At 43.5% G+C, this 25,886-nt stretch overlaps 1 protein-coding gene across 1 annotated transcript in view; it reads right to left on the reverse strand.

The window, feature by feature from the left end:
* Positions 1-25,359, reverse strand: part of CCDC172 (coiled-coil domain containing 172) — a 552,772-nt gene extending 527,413 nt beyond the window's left edge. Inside the window, exons 1-2 of the mRNA XM_085618563.1 lie at positions 25,219-25,359; positions 25,043-25,156 (exon numbers count right to left, since the gene is read on the reverse strand). Of these exons, the coding sequence (XP_085474689.1) occupies positions 25,043-25,156; positions 25,219-25,359 (255 nt within the window). The remainder of the gene's footprint in view (positions 1-25,042; positions 25,157-25,218) is intronic.
* Between the last annotated feature and the right edge of the window lie 527 nt (positions 25,360-25,886).

Raw genomic sequence — 25,886 nt, forward strand, 5'->3', positions numbered from 1 at the left:
CCTGTACTGTCTGGCAGTCTCTTCAAGTCAAGATCCTCTGACTAGGCCTGAAGCCTCATCTCCTGTTCTGAGGTGTTTGACTTTGGGCTTTTTTCCTCCTTTTGAGGCATCTTCTGGGTGGCATTTTCTGCTAGGCACTACCTAGTGTCAGCAGCGACGTGGCTACCAGAGTGGGTTTACCTCTCGCAGACAAGATGTCAAAAACCTGTGTAATCGGATCTAGAAGAAGCCTGAGAGACTCCACTAGATGTCGGGCTGTGGCACTCAAGGAGGTGAGAGAGGGGGCAAAATGGCCAAATATGTGTGTGTTCATACCAACCTAGGTATAAATACGCAAAAGACAGAGAGAATTTGGAACCCACCGTAAATTTCTTCATTGGAGGTACCAGTGCCCATTGTGTAAAAACATGTCACTGTCCAAAATAATAATAATAGTCATTTGCATCAGCATGGTTGGATGGTGAAGTTATGGAGCATCTCTGGGGGATAAGAAATGCTGTAATACTAGAAGCCCCTTATCCTTTGTATTCTGGTATAAAGAGAACACACACCTAAGGTGACAAAGGTAAGTTCTTCTGATCAGCCAATTTATATCCACAAGTTTGTTTAGTAGGTCTTTAGTATCCTGTATGTATGAGGGAAGGTTTTGAACTAATGGTTGCAAATATAGATCTATGCATTCTGAAATGTGCTCATTGGGGGACCCAATGCCTGAGATGATTGACCTACCTGGAGACTAGAATATACAATAATGCTGACAAAAATGATTACAATTATTTTGGATAAGAACATCTTTTTAAACAAAGGTCACTGGTGCCTCAAATCACAGGGAGTGGAAATGGGTTCCAAATACTCTCCATCTTTTGTCAATTTATTCTTCGGCTGGTATGAACATACACATAAGTTGAAATTTCACCTGCTAAACCCCAACCTCCGCCTCCCAAGTTGACAAGGTATATATTATATTGGGGTAGATTTATTGATGATATTTTTATGGTTTGGACAAGCAGCACTGACACTCTGCTAAGATTTATGCTTCATCATAATCAAAATACCTACAACATTTCTTTCACACACAAATTTAGTAAAACACACATAGAATTTCTGGACTTCAAACTGTATGTAGAGGGTGATAGTATTGCCTCCAAGATATACAGGAAACCCTTGGCATGCAATTCCATCTGGCATACCACTAGTGCACATCCTAAATCACAAATCTGGTCAAACGCATTGGGGAAATGACACGTTTGGTCGGAATTGCAGTAATGATAAAATCTTCATCTATGAGTTAGCAGCATTGTAGGAAAGGTTCTTAGCAAGAGGATACCCATATAAAGTCTTGAAGGCAGCTAGACAACAGAATATTAAGACACGTAACACCTAACTTGCCAACAAACCAAAACCAAATAGAACAACTGGGTAGCATTCACTACACCATATAGTAGTCAGACTGTATTACTATTCAGAATCCTACACAAACACTGCCATTTTTTGACTATAGACAGCACACTCTCTAACCCCTTCCCCAGAAAAACACAAATAACACATAGTAGGGCAAACCATTATGGGTTATACTATGGCAAAGCATGCCATACACCCACCCTTCTAATGAGTATCACACTTGGTTAGCACCACCACCTCGAAGATTTTGCAAATGTGGTTATTGCAACATATGTCACTATGCATTAGACAATACCACGAGTTTCCAGTACAATACTAATAAAAGATAACATGTGGAACATTTCATCAAGTGTAATACAAAGTTTGTCGTTTATCGTATTATTTGTCAATGCAATTTAATATATGTAGGCAGCACTACATGCCCATTGAAGGAGAGAATGCAAGAGCACATCAGGGCAATCAGAAAAAGTGACATGAATTATCCTGTCTACACACTTTAACACTCAACACAAATCAAGTGAAATTCTCAAGTATTTTTACGCCATTGCTTGGATGAAACCTCACCCTAGAGGGGGTAGTAAAACCTGAACTCTCAGCAAGTTGGATAATTAGATTACAGGCTGTGAACAAAGGCCCAAATCAAGAAAGGGAATTTCACGCATTTCTTACAGATTAAACCATATCCGCAAGCAATAATATGTACAATTACTACCCTATCGCATTTGACTATTACTGATGTATTGCTTAATATAATACATGTATGTGAATTATACAAATACATTTTTCTGTTTTCTACTATATTTCCCAGTTTTTGCCTTGTCTTACCGTGAAAATACAGAGGTTGTGTGTGTAGTACATACAAGCCTTTAGATAAGTGCAAGGAATAAAGTTTATAATTCGCCTTCTACGATCCATGGGATAGATTAATAATCGATTACAAGTATTCGCCTTAATTGAACATGAATGGACCAACATGCAGTTGTCCTTTATTACTAGAATTATATTGGTGGAAATATCAGCTGTGAAACATTTGCTTTTCTAATCAAAGTGTAGGACAGAAATGTGTTATTTGAATTGCCTTTAACTTAATTCCATACAACTTCTCCTCTTGCTTATTCACTATTCTTGCATGCTCATACCTCTATTAGTACCTCTTATGTTAAACTCCTCCTCGCATCCTTTTACCTGTATTTGAACCTCTCACACAGGTCAACACAGGATTGCCCCTTTGTATTTGGGATACACTCTGAGGTATAATCCATTCCAGAGCCTACCCATTTTTAGCTATGCATTTGCTTTAGGTTATATCAATAACCTCCTGCTTCTATTGATACCCAGGTCTCCTTTTATTCATAATCTGGATAACACTCTATTACAAAATGGCAGGTATTTTTGCACAGATACACAAGACAGGCCATTTACATTGGTCTGTCTTCTCTTTTGCAACATCAAGTTCTTTTAGTGTCTTCACAGCTTGTGCTTGGACGGCATTACTCTTTTGGAGCTGGTTCAGTCACTTAAGGTCACTAACTACCATATGAAAGCCCTTAATTATGCTTGATGTTTATTTTCACAATTAATGGAATGTATTATTTGTTTCACAGTTTATCATGGCATCATCATTACACTGGTCTGAATCGCTGACTTTCTAACCTTTTGTTCACTACAGGACACAGGATAAACTTTAGATTACTTTTACCACAATTTCACGATGACTCCTTTTTCATACGTGCTCGGTAAGGTGCATCTACAATACAGGCCATTAAAATGTTACTTCTCTGCACCTTCCAGAAGCGTAATCTAAGACCGTCTCTTATTACTTTCAGTTTTAGGAAAAGATTAACAGGATTTCGTACTCACAACCAGCTTTCCAGGCAACCAGGATTTATTTGAGGTACTTACAATAAAGTATACTTGAACCTGATTTCTTTTATCACTGTCTTACTGCATGAAGCTTGCATTATGTGTTATTGTGGGCAACTACCGAGTTTGGAGACTTTGGTGTGTATTTAAACCACACACGTGTATATTAGCATGGTTTGTATTAACATACAAGGAACTAATCATTGAACAGCATAATGCGCACATTTTCGTGTTACATGGATTCACTAGCTGACCAGGCTTCTATTGCCTTGGTAACTGTTCTCCTCCTTGCTGCTTGGGAGCACTTTTTTCTTGTTCAGTGTTTCTTTATTAAGATTTTATTTTTTTTAGTAAATTACTAACATTTTGCGGTGGCTGTTATGGTATGATTAGATTTGTGTGAAGTTATGATAGTAATATGAAGGGTAACAAATTGCAACCTATCTCTTGTAACCATTGCAGCCTTCAAAAAGTCTTGACCAGACGAAACGTGCCAGATGCCAGATGTATATGGACTCATTAGTTTTCAATCAACATTGGCCACAGTTCTTGCAATGTTGAAAATAAAGGAAAAAAGAACACATGCACTCCTCCTTTGTAACAACATCAAAAATATACAAGATCTACTGTGGAATGTGTGCTTCTGTGTCATAGTGCGCTTATCTTGTTGATATAAAGGTGGCTGCTGTAAACTTATCACCTTAATTGCAAAGGCAATAGCACAGGCAGCAAGATTATAAATAACTCTGCAAGAGACTCGACTCACAAAGTTTACCATTCTTGTCCTACAAGGACAACGTGCTAATCATCTTATTCCTGTTCACAATAAATTCAACAAAGAACGCTCTAGAAGCACGGCATAATGTTGAGCCAAATGTTAACAGCCAGCTGCTGCTACTTCAGTTAGGAGTCCACCTCACAGGAATGCGCAGCCAGAGGATTTTTTACACGAGCATTGACACATTAATAGTGTAGTTAAGATAATAATTTTGTGATAGCTTAATAAAAACCATTACAATACAAAAACCCGAACGAGAATATGATCTGCATTCCCATACTAAAATCAAATTGATTACTTAAAAGTTTGATTCAATTAAATACATAACAATTTGAGTCTTATATGTCAGTCCGACAATTCTAAAAGATATTCAATTTCCTCAAAGATTTCTTCAAGATAGGGCATTTTAAAACAACACAGTACTTTCAGGGTTGACAATAACTTTAACAATATACAACGAGCACTACTTCCAGGCCACTCTTAAAACCACCCCAGCTCAGCTCAGATTGGGATCGTGAAACAGCTAAATAACTGACCCAATAGTCTATCAGTTCTGCGGCAGCCCCGGATGAAGGTTGTGTGGATACTTGTGCTCGGACAAAACAATTCCCGGCTGGACTGATGCTTTGAAGGAGGTTGTTGTAGGGGTTTTTGAGATGACGTTCAACTAACATCCAGACTATTCAGGCAAAGAAGATTGTTGATCGATTTCTCCAGTCCAGTAAAGCTATTGCCACGTATAGAAACTTTGGACGTCTAGTCAGTAGCTGCGCATCTGTTCCATGCAGACAATGGTCAAGGGTAGCTTTGGTTGAGCTAACTCCGAAAGGATTGAAGCAGGAGGCATAAGAATTTCCTAAGATCTAGAAGAAGTGGACACTGACAGACATATTATGTGCAGTAATAATTCCAATTTACTTCCACACCCTCTGCAGCATGAGCAGGCATCTTTAAACTCCCATGGTTGAGTAGTCTTTAGGGACAGTAACAGGAATCTGCATCTGATGAATTTGATACGTGTCGAGTGCCTCTGATTGATCGATAAATATGGTTGCGGCGAGACAGAAGTAAAGAATAGCAATACAAGGTGTGTTCTTTGTGGATTTCTAAAGGCCTCCAGATTGGTTTTGAAACTCAAGTTCCTGGCAGTTATTTTAGCCATTGTCTTGACATGGTTATAGTCCTGACGACTACCACAATTACCAAAGCTGGAAATTATTCAGTACATTTTCAAGGTGTCTTAACCCTTTAACTTTGTGGATGTTATGGAAAGTTGACAGTTCATTCCAAACCAAACTTTTTAGGACATCTTCAGGAGCCAGTCTCAGCCTCACTTCAGCTAGTGTGGTAATATCTGGAAGACCTAACTCGAGCCTTAGCATGATAGTGGGTGTGCTTTTTGGCAGTGCAAAGATAGCTCTGATTGCATTTGAGTAAAACTTCACAAGGCTCTCATGCATGGATGATGCCCAGATCAGAGCTTCATATAGTAGAGCATGAATTATTTTAGCTCTAAATATTTACAAGATGGATGTTTTTCAGACATTTTAATTGGTTGAAAATGAGCCTCAATTGGTGTTGGAGAAAAGCACATCGGACTGTAAGAGGTTTTCATTGACGATCAAATTTTTATTTTTCATCAATCCATACCCCTAAATAAGGGTAAGCCTCAGTTGTTAATAACTTTTTGAGTGTTAAAACTCCATGAATATTTGGTCTTTTAGCTGCCAGATGTACAATGTTTTGTTTTCGCCAGATTTAGTTTTCCGTTGTTTTTAATGTCATATGCATTAAGACCATTTAGATCCCTTTGGAGGCTGATTGGTGTCTGATCAAGCAGCACAGTGTCACCGGCATATTTTAAAAGCAACATGTATTGTCTGCTTACTTTTGGTGGGTAGGTCCTCAAGTTAGCAAGTGAAGTTAATAAATCAGCTGTTTAAAGATTAAAATGTACAGGGGACAGTAGGCAACGTTGTACTAGCCCCAGGTTAGTTGGAATTTTCGTAGAGTGCAGGGACATGGTGCTTAACTTGATCCAAACCCATGTATTCGTATGCAGTAGTCTAATTGCCTTTAATAGCGGCTCAGAAATACCAATGTTCACAGTTTTGCCCATAAAGCGCTACGATTCACTTTGCCAAATGCCACACTATAATCTAAAAAGCAGGCATATAAGGAAGAATTTTGTTTTAAGGCCTTGTTTGCAAGTAGGCAGATTGCAGCAATATTATCCAGAATTTTTCAGCGTCTCCTAAACTCGGTCTGGAATTTCAGAAGAGTGTTTTGGTTGAAGGCCAAATCTTCTAGCTCCTCTAGTAATATCCTAAAGAAGGCTTTTGCCTAGACGTCCAGTAGGGCGATAGTTCTATAATTTGTGATTTGTTTCTTGGGCCCTTCTTATGGCTTGATTGCAGGATTGAGCCTCACCAACTGTCAGGAATTATATTATTAGATAAATAAATATACCTGTATAAAGGATCAGAAGTGGGGTGGACTAACAGAGTAGTCCTTGGTACTGTCAACAAAGGTTTTCTAAACTACGCAGAAAAATGGCTTCATGGACAGCAGGAGTGCAATATTCCCCTCACACACAGAACAAGTACAAAATGACAGTATATGGCATAATCAGAATGCCTGCTATGCAGATATAAAAAAAAAACTTGGATTGAGCTGCCCCCACCCCCACCTCAAGCTTTGGAGGCCCCCTTACACCACAAACGTCTGACAACCAAACAGCTGCAACATAGAAGAGCAGTGTAAGCTTCTTTTACACCCAGCGTAGGTACACAATGATTAGTAGCACTTAGCACACACAGCATGCGCACTTGGCATGGCAGGTTCGCTCATACAAATACTCTCAGACACAGTAGTGTGAACGGGGAGAGGATGTAGAGTTACAGCCAGAACTGCCGACTTTGGAACTAAGGAACCAGATTTGAGTCTTGGTGTTGGATCAATATCTTGAGATTAGGACCAGATGGACGACCATTTTTTGCGGCCGCAAACGGAAGAACCTCCCGTTTGCATCTGGAAAAAAGGGTAATAGCATGTACAATAGCATTTGCGACTCTCGCTATTAGGAAGGGGCGTCCCTAAAAGCGAGTCAACATGCTATGTACTAGTGTTTTGCGACTGCATTTGTGGCCCGAAAAACTCGCTGTTTACCACCTCCTTCAAGTAGGTGGTAAACCACTCGCAAAGGGGAGGGGACCCCTTCCCCTTTGTGAGTATGTTGGAAAATATTTTTTAAGAGCAGGCTGTAGTCCCAGAGACCACTGCCTGCCCTTAAAAAAAACTAAAGTGAAAAGTTTCATTTTTCCTTTTTAAATGCATCCCGTTTTCCTTTAAGGAAAACGAGCTGCATTAAAAAAAAAAAAAAAAAAAAGCTGCTTTATTAAAAAGCAGTCTCAGACATGGTGGTCTGCTGAGCCCATCAGGCCACCATCCCTGGGAGGGCTGTCATTCCCAAAGGGCTCGCAAATTGCGAGAGGCTCCTAATATTAATGAGACTCGCAATTTGCGACCCCATTGGGAATCGCAAAACAGTGTAATAACACTGTTGTACATTTCATTTAGCGCCTCGCAATTTGCGCCTCGCAATAAGTCGCAAATAGCAAGGCGCTAAATGAAAGGGTCGTACATCTGGCCTAAAATATCCACGTGCCTAAAAACATAATGAGACCTTGTGTAATGTAACTGGTGCTCATGTAAAGTATTTCAATAGCACTGGGTCGAGTTTGCACTATATAAAACTGAAGAAAAAATAATGAGAGCCAAAGTTCTTCATGGTGCATTCATATTATACAATCTGGAGTAATGTATCTAAAAGCTCCAAAGTGGCGTAGACACACGGAGTTTCTCCTGTAGCAATCAGTCCGATAGGTGGATGTTAAATGAAGATACAATACAGTGAGAGAATTACTGTAAGATTCCCGCAGCCCCTCTCTCGCGCGCACACACGCACAGCCGGTACAGCATGATAAGCAGGAAGGAGAGGGGATGTAAAGCGCCCCAATACCTTTGGGTGGTGTTCGCGCTATATAAATCTGCAACAACAATAAAAGTAAAACTTCTCTCATATCATAGGTTCAGTAGCAAGTTGGTGAGAGGAAATGGTAGCCGAAAGGGCCAGGGGCTCCTGAAAGTCGAAACTGACGTCCCGGCAAAGCACTTCTTTCACTTTCTGCATATGTCACTGGGTCAGTCGCCAGCGATGGATTAGAGGGGGCTGGGAGCAGAGAGCAAGTACTCAATGAGTGGCTACCACCCTACTCTAACGAGTTAGGTGTACCATCATGTAGTACGCTGTCAGTCCTCTAAATTACATGGATCCCCAATGGGTTAATTTCCAATGAACAAATCTCTCATCGTATCTCATGCCCATATTTAATGCTCTACAGGCTATTTCAGGAAACACGAACTACACCTGGAAAGCAATCCAGCTTCGGATATCTAGTACCGAGCATGAGGGAACGCCACTGGCCACAATAGCTGACCTGATGTATCTGCATCCAAACAACCTAGAACCAACTTTGTTCTGCTTGCAAATGCCAAATTAAAAATGCAAGCTTATGCAACGATACATTAAAAGCATTTGCTTGTCATGAAAAAAAGGTACAGAATTTGAAATTAAGCTGAAGAAAAACTGATGGAATCTCCACACAATCGAATGCCACCAAGTTCTGGGAAGCAAATATCTATGAGACACTCAGATCAAATTTGACAGAGATTAAACAATCTATGCATGATTGGGAGCAAAGGAGGAGTCTCATGGGGACTGCACTTCTAATGATTTACAAAATCCCACTCTGTTGCTCAGTAAAGGTTGTTTTTACTTGTGTAACCAAGTATCAGTTACACCAGTGAACAGTACCTCAGCCAACTCCCCTGGACCTCTTTGTGCTCGAAGTTTCTCGCCCTCCACTCCAGGATATTCCTCAAGCAGCAGTTTGTGGCAGCTGCTCTGCCTGGCTAACGACGATCACAGAACACCAAATCTGATGCCACTCCAAAGTGCACATGGGTAGCAAAGTGCCCTTGACATGTATGGCACATTGCACTTGACAGGAGCAGCTGATTCACCACGAGGCATGATCACTATACTGTGTGTACCATAGAGCACATACCTGCGCCTACATTGAAGACAGCCATACTCTGTGCTAGACAGACTAGTATGGAGCACCAAAGACCTGACCCACCAGTGTCATGTCCCACTGTAATGGATGGGCAGTGGCTGTGGGGGAAGCCCGGCAACCGTCTATACACCACATCCTCAATGTGGGAGAGGCCAGGAGCACACCACAGCATCTCATCCATTTACTGCAACAACCACCAGCCCACTCCACGCACTGCTGCATCGTTAGGTATTAAAGCAGCAACCATCCTACGAATAGTGAATTTACAGCACGTCATGCCACACTGAAAGGATGCTGTTAGCCGCTGCTGACTCATGAGACATGATACACTGTTGCTGTTTTAGCAGGGGTGAACGGCACTGCAGCAGTTGGCGCTCGCCATTCACCGAGGAAGACTTACATGAGAAAGGATTGTTTTTTCCAGGGCATTGGGCAGTGTAGTGTCGGCGGAGGTACGACGCAGACACATGTGAGGGTTCACTAACTCCTTATTTCTTGCGACCTACTACGTCGATAGCCTGCCTCTAACTAACGTCCTTTCCCGGGCCTTTCCTTGCCCCTCCTCAGTCCCGCCCATCCACGCCTCCCATCCGAGGCGGTCCTAGTGCTCGTCTAACCCAGCACCACATTACATCTCCCCCTTTCTTAACAAAATTCAAATGCTCATTCTGATACTTTATGTGAATACCCAAATAACATCAACATAGTTACAGTTCCTCGATCAGGCGACTCTGCCTCTTGATGTGCCGACGGGGGTGACTGTTGACTTCAGGATGATCACTGTTGCCTTCGTTATAGTCTGCTCTTGGTGTCAGAATACTACTCTCTGTTTCACGGGGACTGGTTTCTCCTCTGATGGAAATACCGAGAGACTCTTTGACCTTGGGGCTACATTTCTGAAAGTGAGTCACATTCCTGGTTAGTCTCTTATCATCTGACTCGGCAGTGATCATAGTCCCCTTCTGTTTGACAACCACCAGTGGAGTCTCACTAAAGCGACAGTCAGTTTTTCTTTGCTGCTCCTGTTTCACCAAGACCCATTCACCTTCCTGAATCCCAGATGGATCAGCTCGCCTGCGATGGTCCGCATACGTTTTAATTTTCTCCTTTTTGAGTTGATCCGTGCGAACAATGTCATCAGTGTCCGATTCTGGCCACGCTGCTTTGTTAGACCACTCAACCATCGGTATCCGAGTGCGCACGGGCCGGCCCAGCATTAGCGTGGCGGGACATTTCCCCGTCGTGGAATGAGGGGTGTTCCGGTATGCCCGTAGGACTTCATTTAGCACTGTCTGGATGTCTTGCCATGCCACCTCTGCTTGTTGAATGCCTTTCTTTAAAGTGGACATGAATCTCTCGATCATCCTGTTGGCTTGCGGCCAGTGAGGCGTGATTTTGCGATGTCTGAAGTTTAGGTGCTTGGCAAACTCCGCAAAGTCCTGACTATTAAACGGGGGCCCATTGTCTGTTTTCACTGTTTTGGGGATGCCCCAGGCAGCAAATACTTCATCCAGTACAGGTATCGTGTTGGAAGCTCGGGTGGATGAGATGATGTGAGCAATAGGGAAACGAGAGTATTCATCCATTATGGCTAGGATGTACTGTCCTGACTTAAAGAGACCAAAAAAGTCTACTGCCACTTGCTGCCACACACCCTCCGGTAGTCTGGACATTTGTAGGGGTGCGGGAGGATCAGGCCTGCTGACTAGTTGGCATTGCGGACAGTCCCTCAACGTGCTTTCTACCATTTGATCGAGACCCGGGAACCACACTGCTATAACCTATTGTTGTTAGTTGGTGCATCTTCCTTATTACTGTTCTGTCCCTTGCTGCTCAGCCATGTATGATGTCACTTGGAATGTTGAGTGTGTGGGACTGGAGGAGATGGCATCTGGAAGAGATGGGCTGAGCAGCAGTGAGGCTGCTCCTGGTGGGGCTTTATTTGGGCATTACATGGACTTTGTAACTTAACAAATAAACCTACAACTTGTTCTATGTGACCTGCCTACGAGACAATCTTCATTATTACACTGGCGACGATTTGGAAGAACCTACGTGTGTGCTACTTCGAAGGATGATGGTTTGTGAAGCTTAAAGGATTTTCAACAAAAAAAAGGAACTTAAAGAGAAATTACAAGAGAAATTGAGGAAGCTGACACTCAAGAGCCCCACCAGTGACCACTCCATCGGTCGCCCTAATAAGTGAGTGCCAGTTCCGTTTGAATTTTCCTTTTCTGTACAAGAATCTCCTGTTCTCTCCACGTTAAAGAGAACCAACATGTTGAGGAAAGATGGTTGTGAATACCTTTTTATTACTAGTCAGCTAACAGTTACTGTGGAAATTGCTGCCATCCAACTATTATGGAAGAGTTGCTTTGCCCCGGCTGTCCTTGCTCAAGTAGTCACTGTTGCGCAAGCATTGGCAGCAGCTATCTGTTCTGGGAGAGGCGACAAACACCCCTGGTCAGCTGTTTTGAAGTGAATGCTAGTTGGGAATTGTTTGCTCCTCGCCTCTCCAGAGGAAGCAGTAACGTATGCTGTGTAAAATTGACACCCCTGTGAGGAGTTACACATGAGTGGTCTACTATTTGTTTTACGCTGGTGCACAGAGAGGTGATGCTGAGAATGTGAGCCTTGGCGCTCCAGAGGAAAGGGAGCGACTCGCTGTGGAGGAAATCGGCACCATACATGTGCTCCTGTGGAAGACTATTAGAGGGGTATTGTGCACTATCTGTGAGTACAGTTGCTCTATATCTGTTGAACCGCGTTGTCCTTTGAGCCCCTGGGGGCGAAGTCAGGTGAGACTTGTTTTGTTTTTGGTCATTGGATTTGGCTGGGTACTTATGAATTCAGCGCTACCCAACCGCCGTTTTCGAATTTTAAAAATTATTTATCTTAGCGTGAGACAAGTGTTGCACGCGCTTACCTCAGTCCAGTTTTTGTCGCGTGCAGTCTCTTCTGCCTATGCCCTGCATCACCTACGGAATGATGCAGGGCGGAATTTTCATTTGTAACGCACACTTCATCTCTGCTGCGACGCCTCTTTTAGACATTTTGATGCATACATTGGCGTGAGCCACCCTGCACGGCGTGACGCTGCGTGCTGCCATCTTGTGGTTGGAATGCCACAACTATCAAGCGTGTATTGTGGTTTGAAGGCGCATGTTTCGTTTTCCTGCCAAATGCTCTGATCTTCACACGCGAGCATTGGGAGTCAGTAACAGTACATGACATGATCAGCATATTTAGGATGTCACGTCGTGGGATTTTCAGGTACTTTCTCATGTTTATTCTTTGTGCGGGGAAGTACACAGTGCACAATTGAACAGCTACATCAGCATGGAAGTACACAGTGCACAGTTGAGGAGCAGTTCTCCACGCTGACTTATTGCTTTTGGCTTGTTTTTGTCGCATTTTTGCATTGGAACACTCAGAACTTTGATGGTTTTGCATCCTGGTGACTTTGACTTCTGGCGTATGGGAGTTCCACTTAACTATCGGGTGAGAGGTCGCTCACCGGCGAGTGCGTATTAGTATCTCTATTTTAGTCCTATATTCACTCTATTTTACTGTGTATTTTTATTGTTTTCTGGGGGTAGGCAATCCTGGGTCATAGGGAGGTGAGTTCCCCTATTTTGGTCTTGCTTAATTTCTTAGGGAGGTGTGTTCCCCTATAGGGAGGTATTTTCCCCTATTGCAGTGTTTTGAGTTTTGGAGTATCATAGAGAGGTGTATTTTCCCTATTACAATGTTCGGTGAGTCTTTGGGAGGTGTTTTCCCCTTTAGGGAGGTGTTTTCCCCCTAGTACAGAGTTTTGAGTTTTGGAGTATCATAGGGAGGTGTATTTTCCCTATTACAATGTTCGGTGAGTCTTTGGGAGGTGTTTTCCCCTATAGGGGGGTGTTTTCCCCCTATTACAGAGTTTTGAATTTTGGAGTATCATAGGGAGGTGTATTTTCCCTATTACAATGTTCGGTGAGTTTTTGGGAGGTGTTTTCCCCAATAGGGAGGTGTGTTTACCCTATAACAGTTTTCAAAGTTTCATAGGGAGGTGAGTTCCCCTATTACAATGTTCTGTGTGTCTAAGGGAGGTGTATTCCCCAATAGGGAGGTGTGATTCCCCGATTACGTTGTTTTAGTTTCAAAGGGAGGTGTATTCCCCTATAGGGTGGTGTGTTTACCCTATTACTGTTAGTTTGTTGGTGGTGAGTATCCAACTGATTAGCTTCCCTAGGGAGGGGGATGGGGTTCATTTATTCCTTTGCATTCTTTTGCTATAGATATTTTCTTGTGAGTATTTTCTGATTCAATGTATGTATTCTTGTTTATGTAAGCAAAGTTATTTTGTGCTATCCTGACTTAATGCATTTATATCTTTTTGCTTAGTTTTCATAAGGAAGGGAGATGTGCTATAACCTATTGTTGTTAGTTGGTGCATCTTCCTTATTACTGTTCTGTCCCTTGCTGCTCAGCCATGTATGATGTCACTTGGAATGTTGAGTGTGTGGGACTGGAGGAGATGGCAGTTGGAAGAGATGGGCTGAGCAGCTGGGAGGCTGCTCCTGGTGGGGCTTCATATGGGCATTACATGGACTTTGTAACTTAACAAATAAACCTACAACTTGTTCTATGTGACCTGTCTACGAGACAATCTTCATTATTACATTCTACCATTTGATCGAGACCCAGGAACCACACTCTTTCTCTCAAAGCTCTCTTGGTGGCCACGATTCAGCGATGGCCTTCATGGGCTAGATTGACTACTCCCTGACATAGACCTCTGGGGATGACGAGTCGATTGTCCCTTAGCAATATCCCATTGGGGGCCTGAAAGCAGCCAGATAATTTTTGTCAACCGCACTGGCAGGATCCTCAACTTCCAGATGTCTCCACTCATCGTTTTGCATTCGTCGCTTCACTTCCACCAGAGTGGCATCCTCCAGAGTAGCATCTATGATGGCGTCAACCGGGACAGCGGATGGCTGGGCTTGATCTGCCACAAAGCATATGTATTCTTCTGCCACAGATGATTTGCACCGTGTTGTTACCTTGGGGTGCCGTGACATGTAGTCGGCGGGATTCTCCGTTTTTCCCGGCTTGTGCACGATTGTATATGTGTACTCTTGAAGGCGAAGGCCCCAACGTTCTATTCTGGGAGGCATTTTGGCCCGTGGATTGCCAAAGATGGTGATGAGGGCTTGGTGATCAGTAATTAACGTAAAGTGCTTGCCATACACAAAGATGTGAAAGTGTTCACAGGCCCAGACATCGGCTAAGCTCTCTTTCTCGGGTTGTGAGTACGCCTTCTCTGCCTCCGTCAGACTCCTGCGTACGCGATTATATGCCGTTGGTCACCCTCTGATTCGTATTGAGAGAGTATTGCTCCCAGCCCGACTGGACTGGCATCCACCGTGATCTCTGTTTTCTTCTTTTGATCAAAATATGCCATGTTGTCGGCAGAATCCACAGCTGTTTAATGTCCTTGAAAGCTCGTTCACACTCTGCTGACCACTGAAATGGCTGACCTTGTTTCGTGAGCTGCCTCAGAGGGTAGCAGATGGTCACGTAATTTTGGATGTAACGCGAACAGTAACTGGCCATTCCTAGAAAGGACCGAACGTCCCCTACATCTCGAGGGCTGGGAGTGTCATTCAGCGCAGCCACCTTCTCGGGGTCCGGTCTCATTCCCGCTTGCGAGAAAATATGGCCAAAGAACTTTAGCGTGGATTTGTGGAACTCACACTTAGCTTTGTTTAAGGTGAGATTGGCTTCCAGCAACGCGTGGCAAACTCGCTCCAACGCAGTGTCATGCTCCTGTGTGTTGGACCCATATACAAGGATGTCATCGCTGTAGTTGAGTGTGTTGGGAATGTGGTGAATGACCCTCCTGATGGCTTCCTGAAAGATTTCAGCCGCGGATGAAACGCCAAAGCTGAGCCGCTTATACCGGAAAAGGCCGACGTGAGTAGAAAACGTTGTTATGTATCGTGATTTTTCGTGTAACTCGAGTTGATGATACCCCTTGTTTAGATCCAATTTGGAGAATATCGTGGCTCCATTAAGTGATGCAATCATGTCACTGATGTGCGGCCCTGGGTGGCTCTCTCGCTCAATGGCGGTGTTTGGCGCCCTCATGTCGACACACAACCTGACTTTGTCAGGTTCGCCCTTCTTTGGCACTACCACCACCGGAGAGACCCATGGTGTAGGTCCCTCTGTCCGTTCGATGATGTCGCATCGAGCAGATCTTGTAGCTCTCGTTCCACAGCCTGTTGCAAGTGGAAAGGAATCCGTCGGTGATGTTGGGCTATGGGGGCTACCTGTTCATTGATATGTAATCGAATCTGGCAGCGCGTCATCTTCCCCAGGCCAGTGAACAACTTCGGAAATTTCAGTGTCACATCAAGTTCATCATCCACGCGATACAGGATATCCACCAGGCGTAGTCATTACGCAGTTGGAAGACTCAGGACGCAGTCAGCTTCCGGCCCTTCGATGATGTGAATGTACGCAGGAATGGTCCGATCTCTGTATGTAAGCTGCGTTGAGAATTACCCCAAGCATAGGAGTGGCTTTCTCGACATCCATGTATATACTTTTACATGGGCAGGGCGCAGTGATGGACGAGGCTTTATTCGCTGGTATTCTGCCACTGGCATGTAGTTTAAGGAAGCTCCACTGTCCATGACAAACTTCGTTTGGTGTCTTCCTACTTGTATGCAGAGTCGGGGGTACTTTCTGAGTTGGTCCGGATCCGCTACCATGCAGACATACTCGTCACTATCTTGCGAGATGGGCGATAGTGACCTGGAGTCTTGAGATGACGTGTGCCTTTGTCTGTGGCTTTTGTATGATTGACAGCTGGAATGAGAGGAACCCGTTGAAAGAGTCTGGCGATCCCGTACTGCTTTGGCTTGATGTCTTGTGCCAGCCGATCGAGAATTCCTGTAATGATCTCTTGGTGTGCTTCGTCTGTGATTTCCACAGACATTTTCAAAGTGATTTTCCCCCCCACACTTACGGCACTCTTGACCCATGGCGGGACACCCATCAGTGTGAGGAAAATCATACCCACAGCGATAGCACTTGAGATGCCGATCTCTCCGTCTGTTGTTGCGACTGGAGCTGCGATGTCTCCGACGCACTGGCTGTTGATCTCTCCTGGCTCTTGACGACCTGTGTTTCGGTGGGCGTCTACGACCATTGTGGGACTGAATTCTGAAGGCTTGCTCGCGCTTCTCCCCTCTCCCAGCTTCCATGATTTTGGCATGGTCTTCCGCTTGGTCATGAACACGCGTCATCTCTTTGATCTCATCGAGGGAGTAACTCTTTTTCAGCAATTTCCTTCTCAGCGATTCGGATTGACACCCTTCAATGACCCTCAGACGCAGGGCATCCTCTGTCGAGAAAGAATCATATTCGCAGTAACGGGCCAAGCGTCTAAGGCGGGTGATGAATGTGCACATTGGCTCATCTTTTTCTTGAGCAGCAAGATTGAATGTGTACCTCTCATAGTCTATGTTTCGTTTGTGAAGGAACTTTCTGTTAAGCGCCGCACACACAGAGGCGTAAGATGCCGCATCCGCAGCCGGTAGTTCTTTTATTATTTGCCCAACGTCTTTGCCTATCAGGTTGCGTAACGCTATTAGCTGTTGGCCAGGATCCGCCACTTGCGACCCTTTCATAAAATCTTCGAAGTCCTCGAGCCATTCTTTCCACCGGAGGCCCATGCCCCCGCCAGTTTCAAGGACCAACTGTTCAGGTGGGCGCAGGAATGACACACCAAGCATGCCCATCTGCCCCGCGATGGACGACGTAGACCCAGACGGGCGGAGTGGTGACGTCGCCATGGCAAAGACCCAGACCCCAGGCCTGCCGTGAAGATTAGCACAGTGGCGTGGATACAGTTATTCGGTGCTAGTCCACCTCACCTTGTCGATATATTTATTTATTCATTTCTTTATTTTGTTATTGGGCTGCCACTTGCATGCGGCAATGCTTATTGCCAGTTTCAACTTTTTGCCTGACGTAAAGATGGCCGCCGGGGTAGCCTCGCAGGGGATTGGTGCAGGCGCCTGACTTAAAGATGGCCGCCTCACTTGCACACACCCTCCAGGCTCGATCTCCACACGCAGGCCACAGCTCTCCAGCCAGTCCACAAAATGCTCTACACGTGTCACTCTCAGGGAAGGCACTCACCAAGAGTCCCCAGTGCAGGCAGCACACGACTGGGGTGGGCACCCAGATCGATATCTCTTCTTCGGAGCAGACCTCCACACAGCGACTCCACCGAAGGGGGAGGGGGGCACCTCAACGACCCTCCACTCGATAGCCACTTCGGAGCGGGCAGCACGCGACTGGGGTGGGCTCCCAGATCGTCTTCGCTTCTCTCCACGCGCGGGACCACCACGCGGAGTCTCATCAGGAGGGAAGGCACTGCGGCCGCTCACCCGCAGGCCGGCCGCATGTTCCACACGCGCCGTCACAGCAGGCAGCTGTCCATAAGCGACCGGGGTAGACACCTGCGTTGCAGCCCTCACACACGGACGCGATCGGGGTAGGCTCCCGACTCGTGCCGAACCGCCGCCCAGAGCGCTCCACGCTCACGTAACAGGTCCAGGCAGCTTCTCGTACCGGGCATGCACCACGCGCTTCGTGGCCAACCCTCGTCGCCAGTTGTAGTGTCGGCGGAGGTACGACGCAGACACGTGTGAAGGTTCACTAGCTCTTTATTTCTTGCGACCTACTTCGTCGATAGCCTGCCTCTAACTAACGTCCTTTCCCAGGCCTTTCCTTGCCCCTCCTCAGTTCCGCCCCTCCACGCCTCCCATCCGAGGCAGTCCTAGTGCTCGTCTAACCCAGCACCACATTACAGGCAGTAACAATGCCACGCTATTGTAGTTCATGGTGGAATTCAACAAGTTTAGGACGGGGGAGAGCACAAGCTAATAAGGGGTTACAAGGCATCAAGTGTCATAATTGGGTCTTTTACCTCTGGTGTCATGGAGCCTTTTTTTTTTTTGCAGAATTTTATATAGCGCGAACTTGACCCGAATCCAATCAGGTATCAGAGCGCTTTACATAGCACCAGTTACGTTACGAGGGGACACATTCAGTTTTTTTTTTTAGGCACGGGGAGATTAAGTGATTTGCCCAGAATCACCAGATGTTCAGCGTCATTACTGAAACTCGAACCCAATTCCCCAGGTCCGAGATCGAGCTCCCTAGCCATTAGGCAAACTCCTCTCCCCACTCTTTACTAATGGACCCAACTGGACACCAGTTAACGCAGCATGAAGAGTTTCAGCCACCTCCTTCCTGCCCCCTCTATTTGTGGCCTCTCGTGAACAGCTAAGCAGCAGTTTTCCCCACCTGCTCTTGACCCTCAGTGAAGCAAGGAACAGCGGCCGAAGGCTTACTTAGGGAAGTGACTTGGTTCAGAAACTCAAAACTCTACAAAACAGACAACACTTAATAAATCAATGTTGAGCCAGAGATTTTACTTTCAAAATGAACACGACCCTTTAATTCACTCTCAACTAAATATTAGACATACAATTAGACCCCCTAATTAGAGATCAGTGAGGGTGGGTCATTGTTAAATAATGTAACACACCTTCCTGTGGTATTTGCAACAGAGTTCTTAATCTAAAATCTTTCCTATTGCATCTGTCAAAGTTCACAATGTAAAAATCCTCCCAACTGCTTTTGTCACAGGGTTAAAACCCTGCTAGGACCATTGCTACAATGGATCTTTGTTAACAACATCTCTCTCAGTGAGGTGCAATGGAAAGACTTCTTCGGTGGACTAACACAGCTTCTGACTAATCAAAATGGAGCAAAGAAGATCAAGTAAAGACAGTAGCGAGAGCCCCTCTCTCTACACAGCTTTTAACCGATTTTTGGGATTACATGAGCTCAAAATGCATAGGTAGAAAAGTTGTAAGCCTCAAAGAACTCACCAGATGGCCAATCGCCAGAAGTGGTTGAGAAAATGTTTTCAAACACAAATTCACTTACACACACACACACACACTAGGTACTATAAAATACCTTCACCCAGCAGACATAGCACAAGCAGAGAAAAAGCTCATGTACTCCAAATGTCATTACAAGTCTGGAGGCTACCATTATGCATTATTCCTTTAATGCAAATTATGTCAGCCTCTGTGTCTTTAATGAAATTCAGATTCTCTTGGCATTTAATTTGGAGAATCGCTATTAGAGAACATGCTACAGACACTTCCAATAGTGCATTGGCATGATGAGACTGCATGGCAAAAGTCTAGGCACATGGATGCTTCGCATCACACAGATGAAGTAAGGACCACGTTTCGGTTATTCAAGTGACATGAACTTGAGCAGTATCAGGAAACTATCCATCACTCTTGCTTGAGCACAACAAAACTTGTATGTACACAACTGACACATGAATAATGATAAACATAATGTACAGTAGCAACTTTTTACACACTTGCTCCACCCAGTATATGAAGGTACCATGATGGATAAACCATTAACCTTCCTGCATTTCAGTTACCTTCCCTAGCTGAGCTGGAAGCGATCAGGAATGGGTAATGGCTGGAACATAATAATAAGCGCCCCACATATAGGTAGTATACACGATACAAAGGATACAACACAAAATAATTTTAAAAAATGCATCAACAAAGAAGAACTACTAGAACCCAAACTGCATTATAGATGAACTAGAAGCTCTTTAGGTGCTCTGAGTTCTTCTACACGTGTTGATCAAGTATCGCCAATGGCTTCTATGCAGTGCTTAATTTGTGCCAGTGGTTTCCGGTGCTCAGCACAGGCATTTAATTGTCAACAGCAGCACTTGTGACAGTCTGCCACGTGGTGGCACTGTCTGTCTAAATTACAAATGAGCACCACAACAGTTGTATATTAATACAATATACATACAAAATGATATTTACCTGTACCCAGACCATACTTATAGCTGTGGGGACATGGAATAGTCTAAATTGTCACACTTGTAGAAGTGTGATAGATAGTAGTTGTGTTGGTACTGTCATTAGCAGCGCTGGCAGGGGCAATGTGTGGTGCAAGCTGCAATAGCCTTCTGACAAGGGCCCTGGCACTTTCTTTTAAAATTCAAGCACTGCTTCTATGGTTTCTTAATATAAAATAGCATTACGCTGCCGGCTGCACTAAAGTTGAGCAATATATGTAAAAATACTCACTTGTGTTCAATTTGCCTCACTTTTTAGGAAAAAGCTGACAAAAACGTATGGAAATGATATTAAACCTAGGGCGGAGGCGGAGTCTTATGACAGGCAAGCGCCTGTGACAGTTGTGACCCACACCTAAAACATTCCAGGGTTACTTTCATGCAGGGATAGGACAGTGATGTTTCTCAATTGTATGATTGCTTGGTGGAGAGAATGCTAACCACAGTATCCCCCTAAGCTTTAAAAACAAGAATATTTCCGTACAACTAACTCCACAGTGTCAAGGTGCTTTAATCTCGTACCTGTTAATAATTTTGACTTTAGCTGAATTTAATTTCGTTTAACAGAATTATCAAGTGTATGGAGACCCTCGGTTGCTTATTTTAAGAGCCCACACCTTGGAAAAAGAAAATATGATGTCTCTCTTTCTTTCTGTTGTTACAATACCTCGCCTCATTTTCCTTAGTTAGGAACCCTGTGGATCGGGCTTCTTTGAGGAGTTACATATTTTACATTACTATTATCCTTTCGTATTGGTTTTATTCGATCATTAAAAAAATAATCAGCACATACAATTCCCACATTATCACTATACCAAAGCATGCGGATTCCAAAGGATTAAGCACTCATGCTGCTCGTTTCCAGTCCTACTGATAACGGTGGCTGTTTTTTATTTATTTTTATTTTACATTATGATGATGAAATATTGATTCTACCCCACAGTGATTCAAACTTGGGGTCTGCAGTGTGCACACACATCTCTGAAGTGCGTGTATTACCCAATCCAGGAATCATAACAGCACTTTATGACGAAAGCTATCAAAGGGCGGCGGTACAAGCAGCCAGAGCCTCTCTTGCGGTTTGAACCTTCTGGATACTCTGCCTCGAGACACCGGCTGGCCTCCCGTAGGGATTGCAACTGCCCCTCCACAGAGTGTGGGGTTCAATTTGGGAACTGCAGGGTATTCAAGCAGAGGGGTTTAAAATAGTTATAGCAAGGGTACACAAATCTCATGTCTAAATTTGATTGTGTCGAATACATGAATGTTATATTTACGTATTTGCCAAATTGTATTCATTCATTTTCACCTGAGCAGAAGAGATGGCCTCTATCGGATGACTAGGGACGTCAGTCTCCAGGCCACACTCCAGTCCCAAACAGTGTCTGGGTTTCTCCAGTTTCATTCAGAGATAATGAGACCTTTCTATAGTTAGCTTGCTTTGCTGAACAGCGGTCCCTCTCCCTTCCCAGTCAGGAGAAATGCCATTAACACTGCTACAGATGTTGCTGAAGAAGTGGGCTCTACTAAACTGCAAGCAGTAGGAATCGCCTGGGTAGAATCGGGAAGTTACAAATCACAAATAAATCAATGTATTACTTTTCAAAGCCTAGCTCTGCACTCCAACAAGTACGTCAACTTCAATCAGAGCTTAAATTGTGAAAGGAAGCCTGCCGGTGCTTGAAGCTTTGCAGAAGCCAGCGGCAGGTGCAGTGAAAGGGCGTGGTGCCGAATACCAAGGCCGATAGTCTTTAATCCACTACCAAACACTTCCTTCTTATTCTCCTTTCTTCTTGCAAGTTGATGCATTGTCCCTTTGGATGGTTTTGTTGTCTTTCTATTCCTCCATCATTCCGATCCCTGTGTTTTCCCCTCTCTTGCACTCGGTCAATATGTGATGGGTAAAAATAAGTGCTGTGAGCCCTACCTCACAAATTAAGCACTCCTTCAAGTACTGTGAGTTCGTCAGCAATGAAAACATTTTAAACAATCAACAAGTGCAGAAACATATCTATTTCCTTGGGCACAAAGCAATCGTGACAGCTAAAGGAAATATACACGGCAATGAATAGATGATTACTGAGAAGCAAACGTTGAAATGCCACTATACTGTACTAACTCTGCTTGTACGTTGGTGCATCTCTTGATTTTGCTATAGGCTCTGATAGCGAGATGTGGTCTGACAACTAAAAACATCACTGTAATCTGACAGTCGCTTCCCAACTTGGCAACATGGCCTGGGCCATAGCAAATCCCATTAACTTCCGTTACATCAGTTCTAGTACTTAACAAGTAATTCCATAGCCAAAAGGGGTTTTTGTTAGGTGAAGTGTGTAGTAATAGTTATTGGACTGTGTTTTTTGGCCAGTAGTATCAAGAGAGAAAATGTTACAATGAAAGAACATATGAACCTTCAGAGAAGAGTTATATGAAACTGAGATTGTGACGTTTACTTAAAAGACATACACACCGAAATATTGCATAGTAAGTACTTTTGTCAAATATTCCGCATTTCTGTTAAATGATTATGACAAGCTTATGTGTGTGCATGTCTTTACTTCGTTAGCAAAAAAAAGATTTAACTCCAACACCATATAATGACAGCAAATGTATGTACAAGGGTTTATAGTGTATACCACTGTGCCTTTATAACTGGCTAAAACATTCAAACAGCATGCTGTTTCTTTTCAGAACAGATATAAACTAGCAAATGAGTGAACAACACTGACTTAATTACATGCTGCATGTCATGTTGCGTTTTCAGCCTAGCAAAATAATAAGTTAAATAAGATTCTAAAGAAATATTTGGAAAGTCTGAAACTACCTTGCAGTTCAGTGTTGGTGCAGTATATATAGATGACCTTTCAGTGGCATCAAAGACAAAGGAAGATTGCAAGTTGGATACAATTGCGCTCTTGAACCATCTTGTTGATAATAGGCATAAGGGTTCACATACTAAGATGCAGTACTGTAAAAAATAGAAGTGATTTATCTTGGCCACAATATTGAAAAAGGGGCAAGGAGAGTGTCAAAAGAACACGTTTCTGCAATTCTGAAAATGTATTCTCCAACTACCCAGAGGGAAGTGAGGATGTTCTTGGGAATGGATGGCTACTGTCATAAGTGGATTCCTAATTTTCCCTGATAGCAAAGTCTTTAAAAAGGCTTACTCGCAGCAATGTAGAGGAGGCAATTGCAATTGAGGTCAAACACATGAAAGTCTTCCTAGAGCTCAGACAGAATCTCTGCATCGCATTAGCCCAGGAAAGCCTAAATATGATAAGAGTTTTTGCTCTACTGTCACAAAAAAGGCAGGTGTTCTTTATGTGTCCTTACCGAAAAGTATGTTGCGGTACAGTGGCCTTTTGCTTACTTCTCTGCTACATGAGATCCAGTAGCCGTTGCTCGTCCTGTTGTGGCTGAACACCAGCTTTTTGTCTTGCAATTGAGCAGAGCGAGGGAATTGTCACGGGCCATACACTTATTGTGTTAGTCCCTCATTCAGTTTAAATTTTGCTGACTCCTATACAAACTCATTAAATATAGAAGGGTGCCTCTATGACCATAGATTCAAAACAATATCTTCTGAAAGTAGGGGAAACCTCTTACCTACTTTGCGGTTCAGCTATTGAACTAAGTTTCTCATAGCCACTTTATTTTGTGGGTCAACAAGCAAATCAAAGCATAATCAATTTGAAAGATAATCAATATTCAATTCACTTATTTCATTTAGAAATGAATTTTTACTTCATTATTATTTCATTCTTTTTTGTTTTTTTATATACATAAACATATATCAATTGGGGTACAAACATTTATACTTATACTTACAGATGCATACATTGAAAAAGTGCAGTTACTATATACAGTGCAGAAATCAAATTACTTATACATAAACAATAATTGGAATTAAACGGGTCCTACTACATTGTACTCATGTGTCGGGAATTTGTCATCCTTTCCTCGATACACAATTAATATATGGTCCAAGGAGAGGTTGAAGGTCAGAGAACACCTTGGAAAGACTTATCAGTGTTTTTACCACTGTTTGTTGGTTAAACTGTTGTGTTCTTAAGTTCTTTTTAATTTGAATGTGGCAATACTCTTGGCCTTGTGGAGTGAGAGGGTAAGTGAGGGGTGTGCCGACGTGTTTCAACCTTTGTGTGGGGACCAATAGGATTCAAGGAAGGTCTTCCTCAGGGCTAGGATTCTTTCTTTTGTAGGACGCTGGGGGTGAAATGTGATAAAAAAGGATTTAGACTAGAATTCTAAAATTGTGAAAAAAAACACTGTTTTTACAACGCCCGCCATGTGGTTTACTCATACCTGCTGTCGTCTAGAATTATAGCCTATTTAGCTCGGAAGTGTCTCTCAGTCAATTGATGGTGTCACTGCTATGTATATTTTCTTGCTGTGGGCATATAGAGGGGAGAGAAAGTCATATGTCTGCCCGATACCCATTATACTTGGTCGTTTAGTATGCTTATCGTGCCTTTAAGCATGCGTGTTTCAGTGTCAGGTGATTGAACTTTCGACCTGTGGTCTCTCAATTGATATTCTAAACAAGACGCTATGGGTCTTCACACCGTATCTATAAAGCGTCGTAAATTTTTTATCATGCAGCATGCTGAAAGATTATTTTTCGTGCTCAATCTCATTTTAAGAAAGGGGAGGTGCGCACTAGTTATTAGATAGAATCGTGTGGGCCCTTGGTTGTTGCAATAAAAATATTCAAAGGCATTAGGTTCAACCCCACATACAAGTCGAATTGGTGCTCTTTCCGTCATGCGATTTGGACAGTTTGAAGTGCTTGTTCAAGTATATTCGGACCCCCATGCAAGATCTCCTCGTGTTTAGCGCTATTGAAGCGGATGTTTTCATTACCTTCAGTAGGCACCTTTGGTCAGACTTTGATGATCGACGTCCGTGCTCCGCCACCTTCGTTACGGGTTTAAGCGTCTGGTTGCCGGTGCTTTGTTTGCATTCTCCGGTTTCCGCCTTTGTCACGTGTTATTCGGGGCCACTTATATTGTTCGCAATGATGCTTTCACGTTCCTTACGTTGCACCACACTCTCAGTTTTTGAATGTTTATTGGGACGGTGTCTGTGTCTGATTTCCGGAGTTCTGATTGCCATGGTGACCGGCTGGAAGACGGGTCTTTTCTTCTTAAAACTTTATTGAACACGCATGTTTGGACCATTGTTGTTTACAAGCATAGCTGTGCATGTTTAAAAGTTTAATTTTGTTCAACACATGTGGGAGGACCTTGTTTATCGGGAGCATATATTTAAGAGCACTATTGTACGTATTTGGAAATTAAGTTGAGACTTTTGTTGAACCCCCTATGGGAGAACATTGTTTATTGGGAACACTGCTTTGGATATTTAAAAACAAAATTACGCATTGTGCTCCGTAGGAAGGTCCCTCTTTCTAGTATAGTACTTTATATGAGCAAGGTTACACCGAGTGCATGATTTCAGAGATCTCATTGAGTCCGTTATCCGTGGTGCATTATTTCAAGATGTACTTTGCTTCAAAGTTAGGCAGAACAATATCTACCATTCGTCCCTTTATATGTTTTAGCACTGTCCATTTCATCTCGTGGTGCTTTTGTTTCCATAATTAAACACACTGCCTTCAATAGTATTGCTGCATGAATTACAGTTTCCACACCTGTGGTGTCCTCTGACTGGCGTAATGATAACATCGACTGTAATGTTGCTTGGG

This window comes from Triturus cristatus, chromosome 1_2 (assembly GCF_964204655.1).
Source record: "Triturus cristatus chromosome 1_2, aTriCri1.1, whole genome shotgun sequence".
NCBI lineage: Eukaryota > Metazoa > Chordata > Amphibia > Caudata > Salamandridae > Triturus > Triturus cristatus.